Source organism: Solea senegalensis, linkage group LG11, assembly GCF_019176455.1.
Source record: "Solea senegalensis isolate Sse05_10M linkage group LG11, IFAPA_SoseM_1, whole genome shotgun sequence".
Classification (NCBI taxonomy): Eukaryota; Metazoa; Chordata; class Actinopteri; order Pleuronectiformes; family Soleidae; genus Solea; species Solea senegalensis.
Genome location: NC_058031.1, coordinates 8,651,818 through 8,671,843, shown reverse-complemented (window position 1 = coordinate 8,671,843; position 20,026 = coordinate 8,651,818). Strand labels below are relative to the sequence as shown.

The 20,026-nt window shown below is 41.1% G+C and overlaps 1 protein-coding gene across 2 annotated transcripts; it reads left to right on the top strand.

The window, feature by feature from the left end:
* Positions 1-7,911: 7,911 nt before the first annotated feature.
* kcng1 (potassium voltage-gated channel, subfamily G, member 1) lies at positions 7,912-19,577 on the top strand. 2 transcript variants are annotated; one of them, XM_044038202.1, is made up of 3 exons: positions 7,912-7,995; positions 14,553-15,386; positions 17,934-19,577. In XM_044038202.1, exons 2-3 carry the CDS (start codon positions 14,607-14,609, stop codon positions 18,714-18,716), a joined length of 1,563 nt encoding a protein of 520 aa, XP_043894137.1. In that variant the 5' UTR covers positions 7,912-7,995; positions 14,553-14,606; the 3' UTR covers positions 18,717-19,577. The 2 variants fall into 2 exon arrangements, with proteins under 2 accessions (XP_043894137.1, XP_043894136.1); XM_044038201.1 differs by lacking the exon at positions 7,912-7,995 and having other exon boundaries at positions 14,488-15,386.
* The last annotated feature ends 449 nt before the right edge of the window (positions 19,578-20,026 follow it).

Here is a 20,026-nt window from a genome sequence, read left to right as displayed (position 1 = left end):
AGTTAAAACAAAGGATATTTTTATCTTATCTTCTGCGTGAAGAATTCTCCAAATAGCAATGGATATTTTATCCCGTGTTTGTCTGAGTTGTTTTATTTTAGTCGTATGACACGTTCATAGTCAAAGGAGGGATTTCTGTGCTTGTCGTGTGCTCCTGCCGCACAATAATAGGAATATCAGAGGAAACAGCAGATGTTCAGTATTGTCCTGGAGCTTCTGGTTGTGTCACGCTGTCTTCCTCGGGAGACATCGGTCGTCAGCCCAGCTCAGGCTTTAATGACGCAAATTTAAGCTCATGCACGATGTCAACGGCGACATCGAGCGGATACATGTCTGTTCTTTTGATTTACACATCCACACGTAGTATCATTTCCTTTGAAACTGCGTTGGTGGAAACCTGGAAAGTCCAATATTTACTATCTAGAAACTCCTGAGGGAAATATCTCGCTGCCAAATACAAACAAGTCTCTACAACAAAATTACAAGTTATTTTCAACAGCAAATACCTTTTGAAGCAAACATAATTGATGTAATTAGGGGCAGACCTGACATGTTGGAAAGGTGTAGCTGACTTAATGTATTTTCCTCCAATCTAATCACGTTTTCTGTAATGAACCAAACCACAATACCTAAGCTAAAGTGCTTTTATTGCCCAAACTCAACCACAATATCTCCCTCTGGAGTCATACCTGCTACTGGAAATGCACGGCTTCATTCTCTCATCTGAACTTAATACAGCCTGCCATTACCTTTGTCACTATAATGTCACAGCAGACAGCGTTGATCTGCCCGGGGAACAGTCAAACAATCAGCTGAAACTCTTTATAAAGCTCTTTAAAGCATACTGTTTTATTGCTTTCACATGATACTTTGGTGTCGCGTCACTCCTCGTCCATATTGGACTCATAACAAGAAAGATGTTGACAAGAATGAAGTCAACTGGGGCTCCACTCTGCACCCGACTGTCGCTGCTCGCAATCATCGTTTCGCTCAGACACGTTGATCTCCAGAGCGCGAGCAAATGAGGTTGCTTGAACTCAGGGTTTAGGATGCAGCTGTTTTCTAACCCCTCAGCTTCATAATCATATCCACTTTGCATCCTGGGTGTAACGTAATGAATGAACACGCAGCTCCAGTCCAGTCAGAACGTGGCGTGAACCTGCGTGGATCATGCAAATGAAGAGTAGTAATCTACAGAGACTCTGAAGATTCAGAGGAACTCCTCTGGTGTTTTTATTTATTTTTTTTACCCAATCTGTCATTCCGGCTGCTGACCTATCATGCCATTTTCAAGAGGATGTTCTCATTTTCACAACTCCTCAGTGATCAGACAACAGATGAGTCTTGCTGCTGCTCTCTGTGAAGCCAAAGGTCATCAGCTGCTCCCTGTCAGCAGCAAAACAAAAAAAATCTCACTTTTCTGTGTCAAGTAGATTCTTCACAAGCAAGTAGGAAGGTGGAAAAGGGAACATACAGGACAAAAGTCTGTGAAGGTTCACGGTAGTTTTAAGTGCTAAAAACAAAGACAAGTGGACTTGTGTTCAGTTCTTCAGTAAAGACTTGTTTTCTTTCTCCCGTTTGGAGACGTGCAGTTGCCTTTAAATATGCCTTTAAATAATAAATATTGTTAATTCACTGTCTAGATTTGACCACTACTGGCAAATTGCAACTGTATGTTTAACATAAAATGTTCAAATAATCACATAATTAATGGCTGAGTTCCATTTAGCTGCCTCAGTTTCAGGATGCAAGCTGGTTCACTCTCACGCTGTCCTGACCATGAACTGAACAGTGCCATCGTTAATGTAATCAGTAACACCTGCGACTTCTACATTGGTGGCAAAATGGCCAAATGCCACACACCTGTGACAGACAGACGGGCGGACAGTCGGCGAGAGCAGAGCGTTGTCGAGGGAGATGTGTCCGTCTTCTCCAAAACCTCATGCATGCAGGGTAAGTTCTGTGTTTGAAGGAAACTTTTTTTTTTAGAGACGTGGGGAAGGTTTGTGTCAACATTTAAAAGTGTCACTGAGAGCACACGACCTCTCATCTAAAGAAACGTTTCTCCTCACGGTTTCACTGAAGGTGTGAATGTGGAGAAACGGAAGAAGAAGAAGAAGAAGAAGAAAAGGCCCCGGTCTATTTAATCACAAACACCCCACGTTTTCATGTTTCTCTGTTTACTGTAATGTTATTCATTCTTCCTTTCAGTGGCAGGCCTCTACAAACCTGTATCATTCTCATCCAGTTGAAAGCTCAGTTGTTTACAAAGCCTGGGTTCCTCCTTTTAAAAGAAGCTAATTAATTTAAACTGCAACGAGGTTAATTTGCATGTGAATAATTTCATTCTATTTCGCCGGCGGCTCAACATTCAAAACAACATCATCACATTTCCACATGATAGAACTAGAATGTACAAGGAAATCTCAACTTCCTACTGTTTATATGTGTATGTATATTATGGTATAATGTGAGATTGGTCTTAAAGGGAATTAATGGTGAAGTCATTCAGTTGGAACTGAACACAGGAGGCCATTAGGAAAGGACACACATGGTCCATGGCAACAAGACAACTAATAACACAAAGGTGAACACAGAAATCATTATTCTGCTGCTGCGGCGCCAGTTTGACAAAACTGTATGCCAGGCTAAGACCTTATGCTATTTTTGGTATCGAGTCATGTGACTTCCTGACATATGAGTGTGTGATTCTGCAGCTCCAGACAGTTTAGCATGAGTGTGTTTTCTTTGATGTTACGCGATTTTAGCAGTCGTTAAAGATCATTACAGATCACACTGTGTGACACCGATTGAGTAAATGTGGGTGTGACAGCTGTATACTGATGACACGCATACTGGATTGTAGTGCAAGATGTTAGGAGATAAAACATCACCATATACTAACAACGGACAAAAAAAAATAAATGATGCTCAATTCAAAAACCAAAAGGAGCTTAAGATAGGTAGTTTTAAGATGACATACAATAAATGTTCTTTATTGAAATCCAACAAACTTGCATTCCTTTTCAGCTCCGTGGTACACGAACATGGTGCATTTTCACAGGTCTGTCAGTAGATGTAGGTCATGGCATCACAAACACTGTGATGGTCATCCTACATTTCTCACATTATGACGTAGGAGCCAGGACTTGATAAAAAAAAAAAAATCTTCCATGCTACAATGTAATTAATGTCACCATCGCTTCAGTAGAAAATGCTTGTTGCTTCCCAGATTTCACTCCAGTCATTACATTAAAGACTAAAGTGCAGTCTAAATGGTAAAAGATGTTAAAGATAAAACATACTTTTCCACTTTGAGTTTGAACATGACACATCTGTCAGTTCTACTATTAACACATCTTTACAGACGATCAGTCACCACCATCTCTGTAATGCTGCTTAATAAACCATTATTGTGAAAGGAACATGTTCATAACCAGTGGATATTTTAGAACCTGTCTCCACAGGTTCACAAGGCAGATGGTCTACCTTCCAGCAGAGGTTTGAAATAGATCCCTGGTCTAATTGTGGTAAATGCACTTTTTTACAGTCTTCAGGTTCAGCTTGACATCTTGTGATGAGTGAGTTAAGGTGGTATCATTCCTGCTAAAGATTTTCAACACATAATTGATGTAAAAGGCTGCACTGGTTGCACTGGGCATTGAATCATCAACCACAGCTGTATTCAGCTGAATTCTGTGTTGTTTGAACAAACACTGTGACCTGGTACTGGTCCAAAATAGGCTGAGGTCACAGACGCCTCCCACACGTTTGCACACCGTCATATATTGTGTTTGTACTCCTCTGCTCAGTGGATGCAGTTTTCGTCTCGTTTGAGTCCAGCATGTACTAAGTTTATCTTTATCATCCGCTCACTCAAAAATGTTTTGGATACTGGTTCTGTCAAAGCCCGAACAACTTGGTTATTTTCTGTAATGCTGAGATTATGTCGGACCTCAAACACAGCTGTGCCTCTTTGGCACGTGAAATTCCTTTGGGTTTGGATTGTGAAAATCATACACAGAGTTTCTGAGCTATAATCCAGCACTGCCCTGTCATTTTTTTGTTTTGTCAAACAAAATACATTTGTTTCATACAAATAAGGTGACCTAAAGTGCTTTACAGAAGAAAACCACATGTAAACAATGCAACCCATCCCCCCACCATTTCTCAAAATGCTTAATTTCTTAAGTCAGGGGTCTCAAACTCAAACCAGTGTCTAGTTTGGTCAGTAGGGGCCCGTCAAGTAAAAAAACATTCAAATATTAATATTTATGTTGATATTTCACATCATTTCAAAATAAAAGTGTTTGTTTGGATATGGAATGATAAAATAGTTCACAATATAAATATATTTATGATTGCAAATGGAATCTATTAATAAAAAAAATTGGAGACCTCTGCGTTAAATAGACCAAATAATTTTCATTATTAAAATTGCCATTTTTTTTGTTCCTTATTTATGTAGCAGAAGTATTTGTTCCTCTTTCAAATCCAATTAATCATGTTGTGACTTCAATGAGTCTCCTTGCAACCTCTTGGAGGTGCCCTGACCCTCAGGTTGAGAACCACTGGACTAACGTTCAAACTGTAGTGCAACACGACCTCACAACCAGCTGCGTCTACATATATAATATAAGATATTAATTAATCAAGGCGCTACTTTTCTGCAGAATGACATTAGATTCTTAGGTACATTTTGCGGAGAAAACATTTTAATCTTTGTAAAGCAATGTTTTTTAGTAACTCCAAATATTGTTGTTTTAATTAAGTGATGATGTTTATGGTGAATAGCATGTGACCATGGCAGCAAAGCCACTGTGAAATCAGTGTGTAGACATTATACCTGGCTGCTGTCGTATTGACCTCTGTCCAGAAAAACATGCTTTTCCTGTCACATGTTGACTGTGACTGTTTAATGGTTACTGAAACTAAACTGCAAAACTGAATAATGAAATATCTGTATGTATTTATTTTTAATGACCACCTACAGTAGCTTCATGTCCCCACCAGGGGCCCCCTACACCGTGAACCACTTTTGTAGTATACTGTATGTGTAGCATTAAAAGTAATTGTTTATTTATCACATTGTTGCATCTATAAGTAATTATTGTCATTATAACATCATCCACAACGGTTCCTAGTCTCTTTCCTTGAGTTCGTCTTATTCTCCTCATTTTCTCTTATTTATGGTGGAAATATTAGAGCTAAACAACGGCTGCTGCTTGGTCTCATTACTCCCGGGCATCTTACTCAAGAACTCTCTCTCAGTTTAAATGTCAGTGCGTAAGCGCACATCATTATTAGCAGGCTTTGTGGTTGCAAGTCCATTTCTTCAGATAGGAGAGTGTAAGTGATCTTATCTATAAATTTTAAATGAAACCATACGTCACCATAATATCACCCAGTTTATGTCTGAGTGCTTTTCAGCGCACGCACTACACACAACGCAACACTCCTTTTCACTGCATGTGGGGTGTGTAACAAGACCTCTGAGGGGAACAACTAACTGAAAGTAAAAATGACTCTCAATGAATAATACAGTACATCCAGCAATGATAATAGACCCGTGCTAAAAGTATCTAAAAGTAATACTTGAGTAAACGTAAAAGAAAATGTTGAAGTCACTTTCCACAATATGAGTAAAAGTCATAAAGTATAACATTTCTACAGAGTACAAAAAGTTATTTTCTCTTATGTAATGTACAACTTTTAGTGGTAGAGTGAGTCGGCTTTCAACATGAAGGTTGTGGGTTCGATTTCTGGCTCTGCTTTGTCCTTCTTCTGATTTTATTTGGTAGTAAGGAGTAAAAATGGTAACGTATTAGAGTAAAAGTACACAGTTTATTTAGCAAACGCAGTGAAGTAAAGATAAGATGCCATTGACCACAGGTGGTTATTTTATCATGACCAGTGATTTATTCATTTTCAGTATAGTGAGGGAGTCCCCCCACACTGACATTTAAAATTGTCTTATTATCTGTGGAGTATCAGAGATAAAAGACACCTTTGAAACTGGCATTTTATTGATACCACTGGGGTTCAAAAGAAAAGGGAAAAGAGGATTAAAAACACAATGAAGGCAGTGATGGTAAAGTATAAATAGCAGTGGATTTGCCTTAGTACAAGTACAAGAGTGAAAAATAAAAATTTAAACAATTTAAATATAGAGTTTATACATTTCTGTGTGTCATTAGAATTTTAAATTATAGATATTTTTATGTCAATTCCGCGTCTTAGTTATTACAAACTCACCGTGTATAGGAACCATAATATTCTGTGTTTTAACAGTTGAACAGTGTTGTTTTTTGTTGTTTTCTTTCCCCTAAGTTTTTAGTTCACTGTTTCCTGTTTTAATTTGAAGTTTTTCCTGTTCTGTCTTCCCTGATTGTCTGCCCCGCCCTAATGTGTCTCACCTGTGTTTGTTCCTGCCTCCCTCGTGGATTTAGTCTCTGTGCTCCACAGTGTCCGCGTTGGTTCAAGTCACGTCTCTTTTGGACGATCTGGTTCTCGCGTGTACGTCTCTGTACGTCTGCCCTGCGATGGATTTGAAACATCTGTTATCCGTCTTTGCGGGACTGTACTTTGATTGAGAGGCATTTGGTGGTTGCTTGTAAATCTGAATCACAGGATGTGATCACAGATCCCACAGTTCTCCGGATTGTCGTCCAAGCCTGCTTCTGTCCTGTGCACGCTCAGCTCAAACTGAATAATATGCAGTCTGCTCAAGGCGACAGCACATAGTTGTATTAAAAATGTGTTTTTACAAAGACCTCGTGAATTCAGAATGTTAGAATTCAAATCAAGGCAGGATATTATGACGCTTTTGTACCACAACGATTTTCTTTCTTACAGGGAAATATAATTAGTGGCTTAATTTGTTGTTCTTTTTCTCCGGGTTCTCTGGTTTCCTCCCACAGTCCAAAAACATGGAGATTTAGGGATTAGGCAAATTGGATGCTATAAACTGACCTTAGGTGTGAGAGTGGATGGTTGTTTTTCTCTATGTGGCCCTCGGATGAACCGGCAACTTGTTGCCCTATGTCACCTTGGATTGGCGCAACCCTCATATGGAGGATAAAGTGGTAGAAGATGAATGGATGGATGGATTTGTTCTCATTCTACAACATTATTTTCCGCTGCCCTTTGTCACCCAAGTAGAAACGGCTCCACTAGTCCCACATGAATGATGTGCTTTATTTTCTTCCTCGAGTATCTCGTTAAAACGCGATACTCGGTGCACAGTCATGAAATAATAACCCTATTTTTTTATACACTAGCCAGGCAGAGGTGAAAACCATTATGGCTTTACTTCAGCATGATAATGGGAGTAATACATATGTATGCGGTTAACTTGTCATGTTTGTTTACCTCCGCAGTTTCCATGCAGTTCACTAAAATCATACATGTATACTGTAATGGATGTATAGACAGACGAGCCTTGCCTTCCCCCTCATTACTATGCCTCATGATAGCATTTACCACCATTTGTCTAAAACTGGACCCCCTGGTGACACTAGTCCAGCCCACAGCCCTCCTCCTTCACGCAGGTACAAATTTAAACCTTTTGTAGACTCCACAATCAAAGGGAAGTGATTATTCTCATTTAAAGGTGAAGGGGAATGCACGGCTTTCTAGATGGTGGTTGCCATGGATTTTTCTCAAAAGCTTTTTGTATAATGCACATCCCACTGCTGATGTCAGTGCCAACCAAAGGGGGAGGAAAGAGTTGAGAGGAGGGAAAGGAGAGAGGGACCAGGGAAGGAGGGGAGGGAGAGGGGAGGCAGCCTGTTGCTCATGATCATCAAATAACCTCCTCGTACTCCACAAGCCGAGTGCTTGTGCATAGATCAGGCGCAGAGTTAAACAAGGCGGCAGCAGCAGCAGCAGCAGAAGGATTTCAGATTGTTTTTTTTGTGTTTTTTTTCTTCCTGCTGGTGCTTCTCAGCACCTCCAGCAAAGTAACAGCTGCCAAGGAGGAGATTCAGGAGCACAGTGAGTAATTGAATGTGTCTACTACAATATTCGTGCACGCAAACTTGAGGTAGAGTCAACCACACTTTGGTAATTGTAAGTCACACTTTGAGAGTTTGACACATGCAGGGACAGCGTAGTCTGCAAATGACTGGACAGACTGAAGTAGTTGCAAATTTCTCAACACGAGATTGGTCAAATAATAGTAATCTCAGCCTAAGGATTTAAACTACAGCTGAATCAGTTCTAAGAAGAGAAAGCCGATGAAACGCTGCATGTGAAATCAGCCGTCAATTAAAAGTGACCATTATTTTATTTTGGATTTACCAGCCTGTGCATAATATGTCATGAACAGATGACTGTGATTTGCATACTGGATGCGGTGCATGTACACCATGGTAACATAGCTGCCACTAGATTATAGCGTGTTATGATCTGTCAACATTTACCGTTATCTGAGCAGAGACTAGGTTCAGTGTTGCACAGAGACAGTTTCTCTGCCGTGCTCTGCAGGCTGGGGATAGACACGGTACATAAACACTATAGCTTTGCAGAGGTATCTGAGATTTCAGTCACACTTGAAAATCTAATTTTAAAATAAAAACTGTGGTAAGAGAAAAGTTTACACTCTCAGAGCCACTTTACTGTAGGTCCTCGAACGGTGAATCATGGCTGATGTTGTGTTTCAGGGAATGTGAGCTCATTTTCAATATAGCACATGGTCTCACTTTAGGGGCGATTTTAGATTATAGCCCACAATGTGATTATGTGTCCTTACTTTTGTTATATGATATATGATGTGTAATAGATCATCTTCTCTCCCTCCGCCAGGTAATTGTGTCTATAATGAGATGAACTAATGGCTTTTTCCTGTTCTAACAGCTAATAGCGGCAGTCTGATTCTCCCCCGCAAAGAAGTAATTAGAATCTGCTATTCCCACGTGTCTTTATGTGTAAGACGTCTAAGACACATATCCTGACCTGTCACTGAAACAGAGCGAAGACTCGCAGTCCCATCAGCGACAAGAGATCTTCTGTCAGGTCACTGATGCAACAAAAGTTACTTTCAATGCTTTAATTGGATTTTGTCCCTCGCTACTTTCATATCTCGTTTAAACTTGGCCATTACCAAAAAAAAATCACTTCCGTGTTGCTTATGATGTGTTATTTTCTGTGGCAGGAAAGCTGTAATTTTCTGCACTCAACTGACCATCACGCAATTTATCTTATTTCCGATTTGTTGGTGTAATCCCACTTCACATCCATCAACCTCGCCAAACAGAGAGCCCTTAGTGGTTGTTTGTCTGGTGCATTTATTCCATCTCAACAACCATAGCACTTTTTCACTCACAGCGTAATAGTGTTAAGAGTGGATTTTTCTTTCTCTTCCCCTTTCTTCCATCGATCAGTGCTCGTAATCTCTGTCACCTCTGCCCACAGAGCCCTGCACTGGGTCCTGGTGCACAGATCCTTGGAAACACTCTGTCTAGAGTGACAGACAGTCAGGTCTTCACTGGTATGAGGTCACGCCTGCCTGCACACATGCCTGCATGCCCTCAACGACACTTTTATCAGCTGCCTGTAAAACAGAAATTGTTTCCATTGCCTGGATCAATACAACGGTGGAGTGGCTGCAACGCGGCAGGAAAAGGGCATAAAAAGCATGAAAAATCGAGAGGGGGTTAACGCACACATACAAAGAACACAACTTAATGTTATGCATTTTTTTATATAATCCAGTTTGTTGAGCACTTATGGCCTAAACGGTGAGTGTGCGGTCCACTTGAGCGAGAAAAACAGCAAGGGTGAATTGTGATTAAGCTTGCTCAGGTGGAGATTTGGAGAGGTGAGAAGTAGTGGGGAGATTACTGTGCGTTGTATGTCACAATGTCTAAGGCTAAGAGTGTGAAAAGAGCTGAGGCAGAATATGAAGCAGAGGTGCAGAAATGTGGCGATTTAGTGGGTCAGTTGAGCTCACGTCTTGGTGATAAAAGCTTTAAAATATGTTATCCAATAGGGGGCAAGTCCACTTAATGCAAAATGAACTCCATTTGAATGGACTCATTTGATTTGTGAGGTCAGTAAACATTGTCCTGAGATAATGGTCTCAATCACTAGTTTCAGGCCTTCTTCTGTAGCACACAATGTCACTTTTGTCAACAATCTTCTCATTTACAGGAACATAGGCCACCTTTTCCACTAGCGCGGCATGCCTCGCCTCAGCATGGTACAGTTATTTTGCGTTTCCATTAGCGATGGTGTCCGGCACCTGGTACTTTTTTAGTACCTGCTCTGGCAAGGTTCCAACTATGAGTGACGTCGTCGGACTGCCAGCCACAGGAAGAGGCATGAGCGTGACATCTGGCACAAGAATCAAAGCCGACCAAACGACTTAAACGACTTAACGATCTTAAAAATGTGGGTTCATCTTCAACAATTACCAAGGAAAATCTCATCATTTAACAGAGGCGTCTGATGTATTTAGCGACAGCTGAAAGTGGCGAGCGGCGTCACAAACCCTGCCGCTGTATTTCAGTTTGTGTAAAATCTTTTTTAATGAACTGATTCTAGTGATTCCGTCGCGGCAGTTTCACGCAGTGGACAATGGCCAAATCACAAACCTGAAGCCTTCAAAACAGTTCCAGTTCTTACGGGTGATGTGACAACCGGCTTCCACTTGGTCAGAACCTCAGAGAGATGAAAGATGGGAAAACATTTAGCAAAAAATGTGCCACCATTCGAGATTTATGTGTATATGTGTATTCATTTATCGACACATATTATTAGTATCCATCCTTTTATATTATTTCCCATATAAAACATTTGGGAAGCACTGCTTTAAGAGGAAGGACAGACTGAGGACATACTGGCAAATAAACTGTAGACAGAAAATGACAGAGGCGTGATATTTCTCATTTGCTCTTCATTAGAAAGACATTTTACTCAAAGAACAAATGGGGAAGATACTTGATTGGCATTTTAAAAGGTTAGAACATGACCACGGGGTTGTTTCAATAAAGAAGAATAAGGCGTTTGATAGTTCCTCCCAGCTAGTTTCCTTCCAGTTTTGGTTGAAAGGTTAAGAGAATATACAATAATACAATATACAACAGCCATAAGTGATAATATACCTCATTATTGAAGATTATTATGTCCACAGCACATGGGTCCGTACCTCTGAGTGCTGCACACTGTGGTGGATCAAAAGCATCAGGAAAACAGTCATTGCCTTGGAGGTATGGCTGTGTCCAGTGTTCTGTGTGTGCATTAAAACCACCCACTCCCAACAAAAAGGAAACATTTTTGTTTATAACTACTCCTGCTGGAATAACTGTAAGAAAAGGTCTTGCGGGGTAGAACTGCTGCCGGCATACCTGACTGTTTCAGTGTTTAACCAGATTTCAGACAGAGAGAGAGGGAGAGAGAGGGGGAGAGCTTGGCTTTGGCAGCTCATGTGGTTTCAAGTCCATTTCTGGAAACACCAGCCACTTTCTCGTCCATTAGAGAACTGAGAGCTGTTCAGGGAATAGGAAGAGGATTGGTTTTTGAGGAGAACAAAGGGACCTCGTACAGTCTAAATGGTTGTTAATCTTCGGAGAAAAAGAAACGGGATAAAGACCATTTCCAGGTGACAGCTATGCTTCTAAAATCATTCCCTATCATATCAGAGCATCATGTTATGAAGACATATTAGGAGAAAGAAAAGAAAATAAGACAGGACTCTGTGAAGAGCTGTGTCTACATGAACAATCTGTGAGGTCCGGCCTTTCATCACAAACACTCAAATCTCTCACTACATTAGCATGTGTTTGAATTTCACAGATTGAGTCAAGTTGAATTGCAAATCCCTGCAAACCAGATTGCAAAAAAATAGCTCCAAGTCTCCCATAGCTCCAATGTAGCCACAAAGATTGAGTATTTTCACAAAAGGATACTGTTTCAACTGTTTAACTTCACAGTTATGTCATATTATTGTGATTAAGCAGTGTGCTCCTGTATAAATACTGCATTTCTTGTAATAGCCACACCTACATTAATTTCAACACAAAGACACGGTATTGTATTGTGAATAATTACAATTAAACTGTGAAATGATAATCCTGCAATTTATGGTGAAGTTTACAGTTAAATCCCATAAAATTCTGATTAAAATACCTGCATTTTTGGATACTTTGCTACTCACAATATGCTGTGTTCAGTTCTCTGCAGGAGAACACGATACATGTAATCTCAGTTGTTCATCAACAAGAGATTTAAAATGCATCCCTCTGCTGGTACCATGCAGTGATCATTTTAAGGCTCATTAAAATCATCTCAATCAATATGTGATAGTGAAGCATGTCCAAAGACTCATGAGGAGGGCACAGTGGGGAATGCATGCACAAAGCAGTTAGGCAAGAGAGACTCAACCCAGTGACTCACCAGGCAATCTGGAGAACATGCCCCGTGGCTTAGCTGTGATAACGTTGGCACAGAGAGAGGCCAGACCTCAGCCGATCTGGTGGGGAACAGCCTTTGCTGCGTTTGCAACGTTTCATCTCTGCTTCCGAGATGGACTTTGTTCCCCCGGAGGAAGCATCTGAGGCAAAACAGAGCGGAGCATGGAAGAGAGTGAAAAAAAAAAATGCTACTCTGACTCTGAGGAACAGCAAAAGCACAAGTGAGAACTCAAACAGCCTCAAGGGGTTAAGTGGGATTTAATCTAGTGGGAGAGCCGTATAGGCCTGTGCACATCCACACTGCTGATGCGCTGTAGGCGTATCGGTAACCTCGGCCACATGGAGGGAGAATGTGAGAATTTATGGATTTGTTTAGCAGCACAAAAAAGAGGAATTTGACACTGTTTGGAGAAATTATTTTCATGCTGGTTCTGTTCAACTGCCCAATATAGGCAGTGTTTATGAGTGTTTTTATTCTTTTTTTGTTTTTTTATTTTATAGTGACTAAAACAATCACATCACAGGAATAATAGCAATAATTGCTGTTAATATGATATACGCCACCAGGACATAGTGAAGGTTAACACAACCAGGCAGGGTTTCAGAGAGAACAGCTCTAATTTCATGGGTGGAAGATGGTGTTGACTGTAATCAGTGGCTCACAGAGGCTGACAGTGCAGGTGCCTAATAACCATTCAGTGACACATTCACGTCCCCGTTTTAGACGCCAAGAACTCCTTCCTGACCCAGAATTGGTGGTGCAGCAAATCCCGGCACTGACACTTTAATTCCTGCCTCCCCTTAAATTAATGTAATTGATTAAATTAGTTTGGACTCGGGCCATGAGGTCCTGGTATATTATGGTAAACATATTTCTCCTTTTTCCGACCTCTTTCTTAACGAGTGATCGCTGCGGATGTTTATGTCGTTCTGTTTCTCTGTCTGTTCGTCCGTCTCTTTTTGAATGTCAGTGCTGAGCTCACAGTTGAAGTATTGGCAGTGGTGTGTTTCTGCTCCTGTCTATCTACACCTCATCCAACACCAAACTCAAATTACAGCCTTTTAAAGCCAACATCACAGCAGAGAGAGAGAGAGAGAGAATAAAAAGAGACAGTTTTTTTGTTTGTTTTCAATGCTCAGATATAGCACAGTGACGTCAGTGAATCATTTAACAGCAGCTAGTGTAACATCAGGCTTGTACTTATATTTCCCAGACTGCTCTGCGTAACAGATGTTCAACACGCATGTGTCTGTGACCATGTTTAATGAGGCGTAAATGACATCATCACACCGCTTTAAGATAATCAACACTCTCTACACATCTGTGTCGTTGGACAGATAATGCTCAACACAATTGTCTTGTCTTTAACCAAAGATTTTAAAAAATAATATTTCTATGTATATATGTATATGAATATATATACATATATATATATATATATAAATATATATTATTTTGATATACATATATTTGATGTGATTTTAAACATTGAACAATAATAAGGAAGAAAAATAACTTAAGCAATCAAAATACCAGAGAAATAAATAAAAACAACTACAACAACAAAACTGATTCATGCTTAAAATGCTCAAAAAGTGGAAAGAATAAGAATAAAACACTTTCATTCCACAATTCAAGCACATCCAACTGGAACCAAAACTAGAAACAAAATATTATCAGAACAAATTGATCAGGCAAAACATATGACATCAGCCCAAGATATAGAGTCTATTCAATTTAAATTCATGTGACTGACTATGCTGCATCTATATTTTCCTCCCCATTTGTCTTTGTGTTCTCTAATTTAAAATAACACTAAGATAAAGGATCTCTCTCTATATATTAATGGTTCTCAAACCTCTGGTGGTACTGTGATCAGAGTGGAGCTGAGGAATTGTGTAGAAAATTTTTAACATTTTTAAAATGAAATGAATTAAAGTAATCAGAGTCACCTTATCTCTCACTACATCTTAATCTAATTTCACTATACCAGGTGTGTGAGGTACTGTATATGTGAGGAAGAGGAGGATGACGAGAGAGCTAATGATCTCATTGGGAATAAATCTGCCTCTTGTGAAAAGTGTGTAGCTGACTATTTTCAGATGACAAATGTGTTCCCTGTGTTTGTCCATGTGAAGGTCCGGTTGTGCAGGTGCTGGATTGAGCAGAGGGATGTGAGCGGACCAGTAAAGATGACCCTGTTGGCGGGTGATGGCTCTGACTATGACTACAGTGCCCTGAGCTGTGCCTCTGATTCTTCCCTCAACCCACCTCCTCTCCAAGAGGAAGCAGCCCAAAAGGGGGCTTTCTACAAAAGGGCTCAGCGTGCTCCTGAGCTCAACACCATCCATGATGACACCCCGCTGTCCGCCAGCCGCAAACTCTTCGCCATCATCAATGTTGGTGGTCTGCGTTACCAGCTGCCTTGGACCACCTTAGAGGACTTCCCCCTGTCTCGTCTGGGCCAGCTGCACCTCTGCAGCACCTTTGATGAGATCATGGGCATCTGCGATGACTATGACGTTACGCACAACGAGTTCTTCTTCGACCGCAGCCCCTGTGCCTTTCGGACCATCCTGACATTCCTGCGAGCAGGTAAGCTGCGCTCCCTCAGGGAGATGTGCGCCCTCTCCTTCAGGGAGGAGCTGCTCTACTGGGGAGTCCCCGAGGAGAACCTAGAGTGGTGCTGCCGCCGGCGTCTGCTGCACTGTGTGGAGGAGTTTGAAGCGATGGAAAGAGCGGAGGAGGAGGACCTCCTGGAGGATCTGTTGGATTCAGACAGTGACCACAGGGAGCAGGCAGCTGAGTCCAGAGTCGGTCGGTGTATGGGCAAGCTGAGGGACATGGTGGAGAGGCCTCACTCGGGCCTCCCAGGGAAGATCTTCGCTTGTCTGTCAGTGTTGTTTGTCACCATCACTGCCGTCAACCTATGCATCAGCACCATGCCTGCCATGAGGGAGGAGGAAGAGGCGGTGAGTATAATTTAACTTTAGATTGTATATAGAAATGGACGTAGTGTTTTGGTAGCCTGTGTAGTTAATAGTCTCAATCACTACTTCCTGGTCTTCTAGCACATTATGTCAATTAGCCCCTTTTCCACCGCAGGAGCTTTTCTCATTTACCCGGGATTTTGAAAAACCTTGGCGCGTTTCCACTGGAATTAAGTGAAAAACGTTCACTTGACCCCAAACTCCCTCGACCCAAAAAAGCGACTAGGGACTTTTCAGATTGCCAAACACTGTAGAGGGGCGGGGCTGTGTGCTGAAGAACGGTGATTGGTGGGACACATTTAAAGGTGGCTGCAACCCACCTTTAATCAAGACCTTTAAAAGATGACAGAGAAAGAAAAACATATTCATTTCAAAAACAAGGGCCAGGCGACGAAACGACCATGTGTCGTTTTCCAGAACTTGGGGTGGAAACACAAACCACACCAGGTGAATAAGTTCCTGGAAATGTTGGTGGAAAAGGGGCTAATTATGTAAATTGTGTGCACATTTAGAGGTAAATAAACGATAAATCACAACACATATGAGTGGACACCAGTGTGATTGACAGTTGGTGTCGTCCAATAGGTGACCGGTTGTCATGGCACCAGTCAAATCGCACATTTCGAGGCTTCAAAACAGGAATTCATTCTGCAACCAGAAGACTACATCCCGTTTTATAGACAGTATATGACTATAGTATATCAAATGAAGGTTAACTGAGAACCCATTGCCAAAAAAGCTAAACAAAAAACATGTTGCCAAGATGTAAAAAAAACAACATGTTCTTGTCCATTAGGAGAAGTTCAAACAAAGATATAACACAACACAATTCCACCATCTGTGTTTCTCATTTTCTACAGTCACAGCACTAAAGCAGACTGTTGTGTTGACAACAAACATTTGAACCCAACACGGTGGCGAGATTGAATTTTTTTTTTTTTTTCTGTTTGAATTGAGGCGTATATTCAAAAGAAAACACTGAGGTAAAGTGTTGTTTTTGAAAAGCAGTGATTATAATTCCCAGTCACGGCATGTCACGTCTGTCATGTTTTGAGAAAGGGAGGTGGGGGGAGAGAGAGGCTTGTTTGGCCAGATATGAAAAAAAAAACATTTGAAGTCCTCCGACAGCTTTCATGAAATACTTTCATTATAATATTTGAATGCAATGACAGCCATAATTAACACTGTAGCTCCATCAAAGGAAAACTGAATATTTCAGCCACACACACATCATTTTCTTGCAAAGTAAAATGCAAACAGGCTTCTAAATCAGTGTTGCACAAAGTGTTAACTGTAACCATTTAAACACTAGTTTCACACTGGTTTGGATTTTACATTTCATACTTTCACATTCATTTGTATGTTCACAGGAAATCAAGTACACATGCTGTGTGTGGGGACTGAAAAGCAACCATAACTTTCATGACTTAAGTTTCAGTTCAGTGTAGACACATGGCTCTGAGTCTGAATATCTCATATAGTCATGTGGTTTCTTGGAGTCTCCACTATGATCAAATGTCCAAAGTTGTGTGTTCATTTGCAAGCACAGTCTGTGTTCTGGGAAATAAAGCAGGTATTGAAAAAGACTTCTGATGAAGTCACACTTTTATATTGCACACGTTCACACTCCTCTGTTCTCAGTCTGATTGAAGCTGTTTAATTAAATGTGCCGATGTTCTCATTCTAACAGCTACTCCACCTCTAATTTCTTGCAGCCAGACAACAAAGTGTTGCAAGTGTTCCCTTGTCAGACTCAGAGTGTTTCCCCACATATGTTCTTGTCCTGAAATGGCTTGAACCTTCCCAGTATGCACTGAATCAGTATCATTAAATCTCATGCATGATTAAAAAGGGAATGGTGGTGGTTTTATAGCAATGACTCATCATGTGCAGGTATGGAAGTAAATCTATCCCACCAGATTCAACATCTTATAAGCCTGTGAATTTTTAGCATTGACATTTTCTCCATGGGATTCGTGTATTTGAATGTTTTCCTCTGAATTCAACTTTCTCATCTTCACATTTCATTTTCAGTGTTAAGAAAAGACGGACTTAAAAATGTTCAGATAATGTGTGTTTTCAAATATGAAGCGCCAAATTCAAAAACCCTGAGTTTGAGATAACGGTAAGATTAAACATTAAACAAATCACAATCAATACCTCATCCGTGGTATTTCTTGAATTCGGTCAACTGAATTACTGCATCATTCATTCATTCATTCATTCATTCATTCATTCATTGTCTACCACTTTACCCTCCATTATGATCTAAATTTTTTAATCCCAAACTTTTCTACAGCTGAAAAAATTCAGATCTCATAATTGTGATTCCTTAAATGCAAATGGTATGGCTTCCCACAAAATCAAAGAGCATCTTTTGGATCTGTAGTCAAATATTTTTCTTTGGTTTCTTGGTTTATAGAAAGTCTTTGCAAGTCCAAATGTTGAATTCTTGCAGCATCCAAATGGCTCCCTCTAGTGACGACATTGACCACTCACATCCTGTTTCTGTGTGGTTCTTCTTTGAAGGGTACATGCTCCCAGATGTGCTACAACATCTTCATCGTGGAGACGGTGTGCGTGGCCTGGTTCTCTCTGGAGTTCAGCCTGCGATTCATTCAAGATCGCAGCAAGCTGACTTTCCTCAGGCAGCCCCTGAACCTGATAGACGTGGTGGCCATCCTGCCTTACTACATCACCCTGATGGTAGACAGCACCTCCAAGGGGGAGAAGCGGCTGGGCTCTGGCAGCAGCTACCTGGACAAAGTGGGCTTAGTGCTGCGTGTCCTCCGAGCCTTGCGCATCCTCTACGTGATGCGCCTCGCCCGGCATTCCCTGGGCCTGCGGACTCTGGGCCTGACAGCACGCCGCTGCACACGGGAGTTCGGACTGCTCCTCCTCTTCCTGTGTGTGGCCATCGCACTGTACTCCCCCTTGTTGTACTTGATTGAGAATGAAATGGCCACCACCACACAGGAGTTCACCAGCATCCCTGCCACCTACTGGTGGGCTGTCATCACCATGACAACGGTGGGCTATGGGGACATGGTTCCAAGGAGCATCCCGGGGCAGGTGGTGGCACTGAGCAGCATCCTGAGTGGGATCCTTCTCATGGCCTTCCCCGTCACCTCCATCTTCCACACCTTCTCGCGGTCGTATGTGGAGCTGAAGCAAGAGCAGCAGAGGCTGCTGCACAGGAGGACACATTTTCTGCTGCGGAGCCGCATGGCCGGCCTGGGCAGCAACCTGTCTTTGGAGAGCGACATGCTCTTCCCCATAGGGTCGTCCGACACCAGAGACATGGATGACTGAGAGTGTTGGACAGGCAGGATCAGGCAAAGAGAGGTGACAAGAGCGAGGTAATAGAGTCTGAAGGTGTGAAGAGGAGAGAACGCTTCTGACAAATACAGGGTGAAAAGAAAATGTAGGGTTCAAAGAGAAGTGTCTGTAAACAACAACAAGTATTTTCCTTCCCAGAGATGCAGCCTTGCTGTGTAGCACTGAACCTTTGATTCAACATCAAGAATCAACAGGGGACGAGAAGAGGCTGAAAAATAAGTCCATCATAAAATGTATTATCTCTCCATTATCCCATGGTCACAGAACAATAATAATAATAACATCATGTATCAGATTGACAAAATATACACATTGTGAAAACTAGAACAAAGTCATAATGGCCATATATTGAAATGCACTGTAATTCAGCTGGGAATTTCTACGAGGAGCACATTTCATGGCAGTGGCGTCATCTCGCTCCAACAACACTGTGCCATGTTTCACCTCTGAATAAACGTTGTAATGGATTTTGTTGGTGTTGTGTGCTACTGGGAGTTCCACAGTGTCACTTAATGGAAGACGCTCTCTGCTTTTGTCAAGTCCCAAAGGTTAAATGGAGTTTCTATCTAAGATGAAAATGTGACCCCTTCAGTCCACGGATTATTTAGTGAACGACAGAGAATTGTCGTGGGTTCCCTAATACCTTCCTTCCTGGCTCTGCCAGCGTCCACACATTAATTATGACGTGTTAATTGTCCTTCTCCTACTCCTTATATGCAGTTTTTGAACACTTCTGGACATTTTGAAAATGTCATTTCTTGTGCTTGTAATTACTGCGGTCGCTGTGCATAGCTGTTTATATATTTTTCGCTCTCTCCGTAAAGTGAATTCAAACAGAAATCTGTGTTTTGTGCACGTCATTATTTCATCACTGCTCCTCCTTCAATTTTTCTTCCTCACAAATGAACACCTCATCATGCAAAATTGATTTTTTTTTCCCCACACAGTCAGAGGAATGATTCTGTGCAGGAAACGTTAGTACAATTAGAAATTATGTTCTGTTCTATTTACTCATATACTTCAAGTAAAATCCTGAACACTATCTTATTCCTACAGCGAATCAATATTTCACATAAAAAAAAGGTATTGCCGGTTCATGAAATATGCAATGGATAAAAAGGCCCAACAGCACATGAAGTAGTTTAAATGATATCCACCTCAACAAGTATTAAAATGCTTCTTTCATATTTATGCATCAGTAAAAATTTAAAATTCAGTGATCGTCTACTTTACATACTGTTTCACAGTGCTTTTAATGGGAATCTAAACTCCTTGACTTTTAA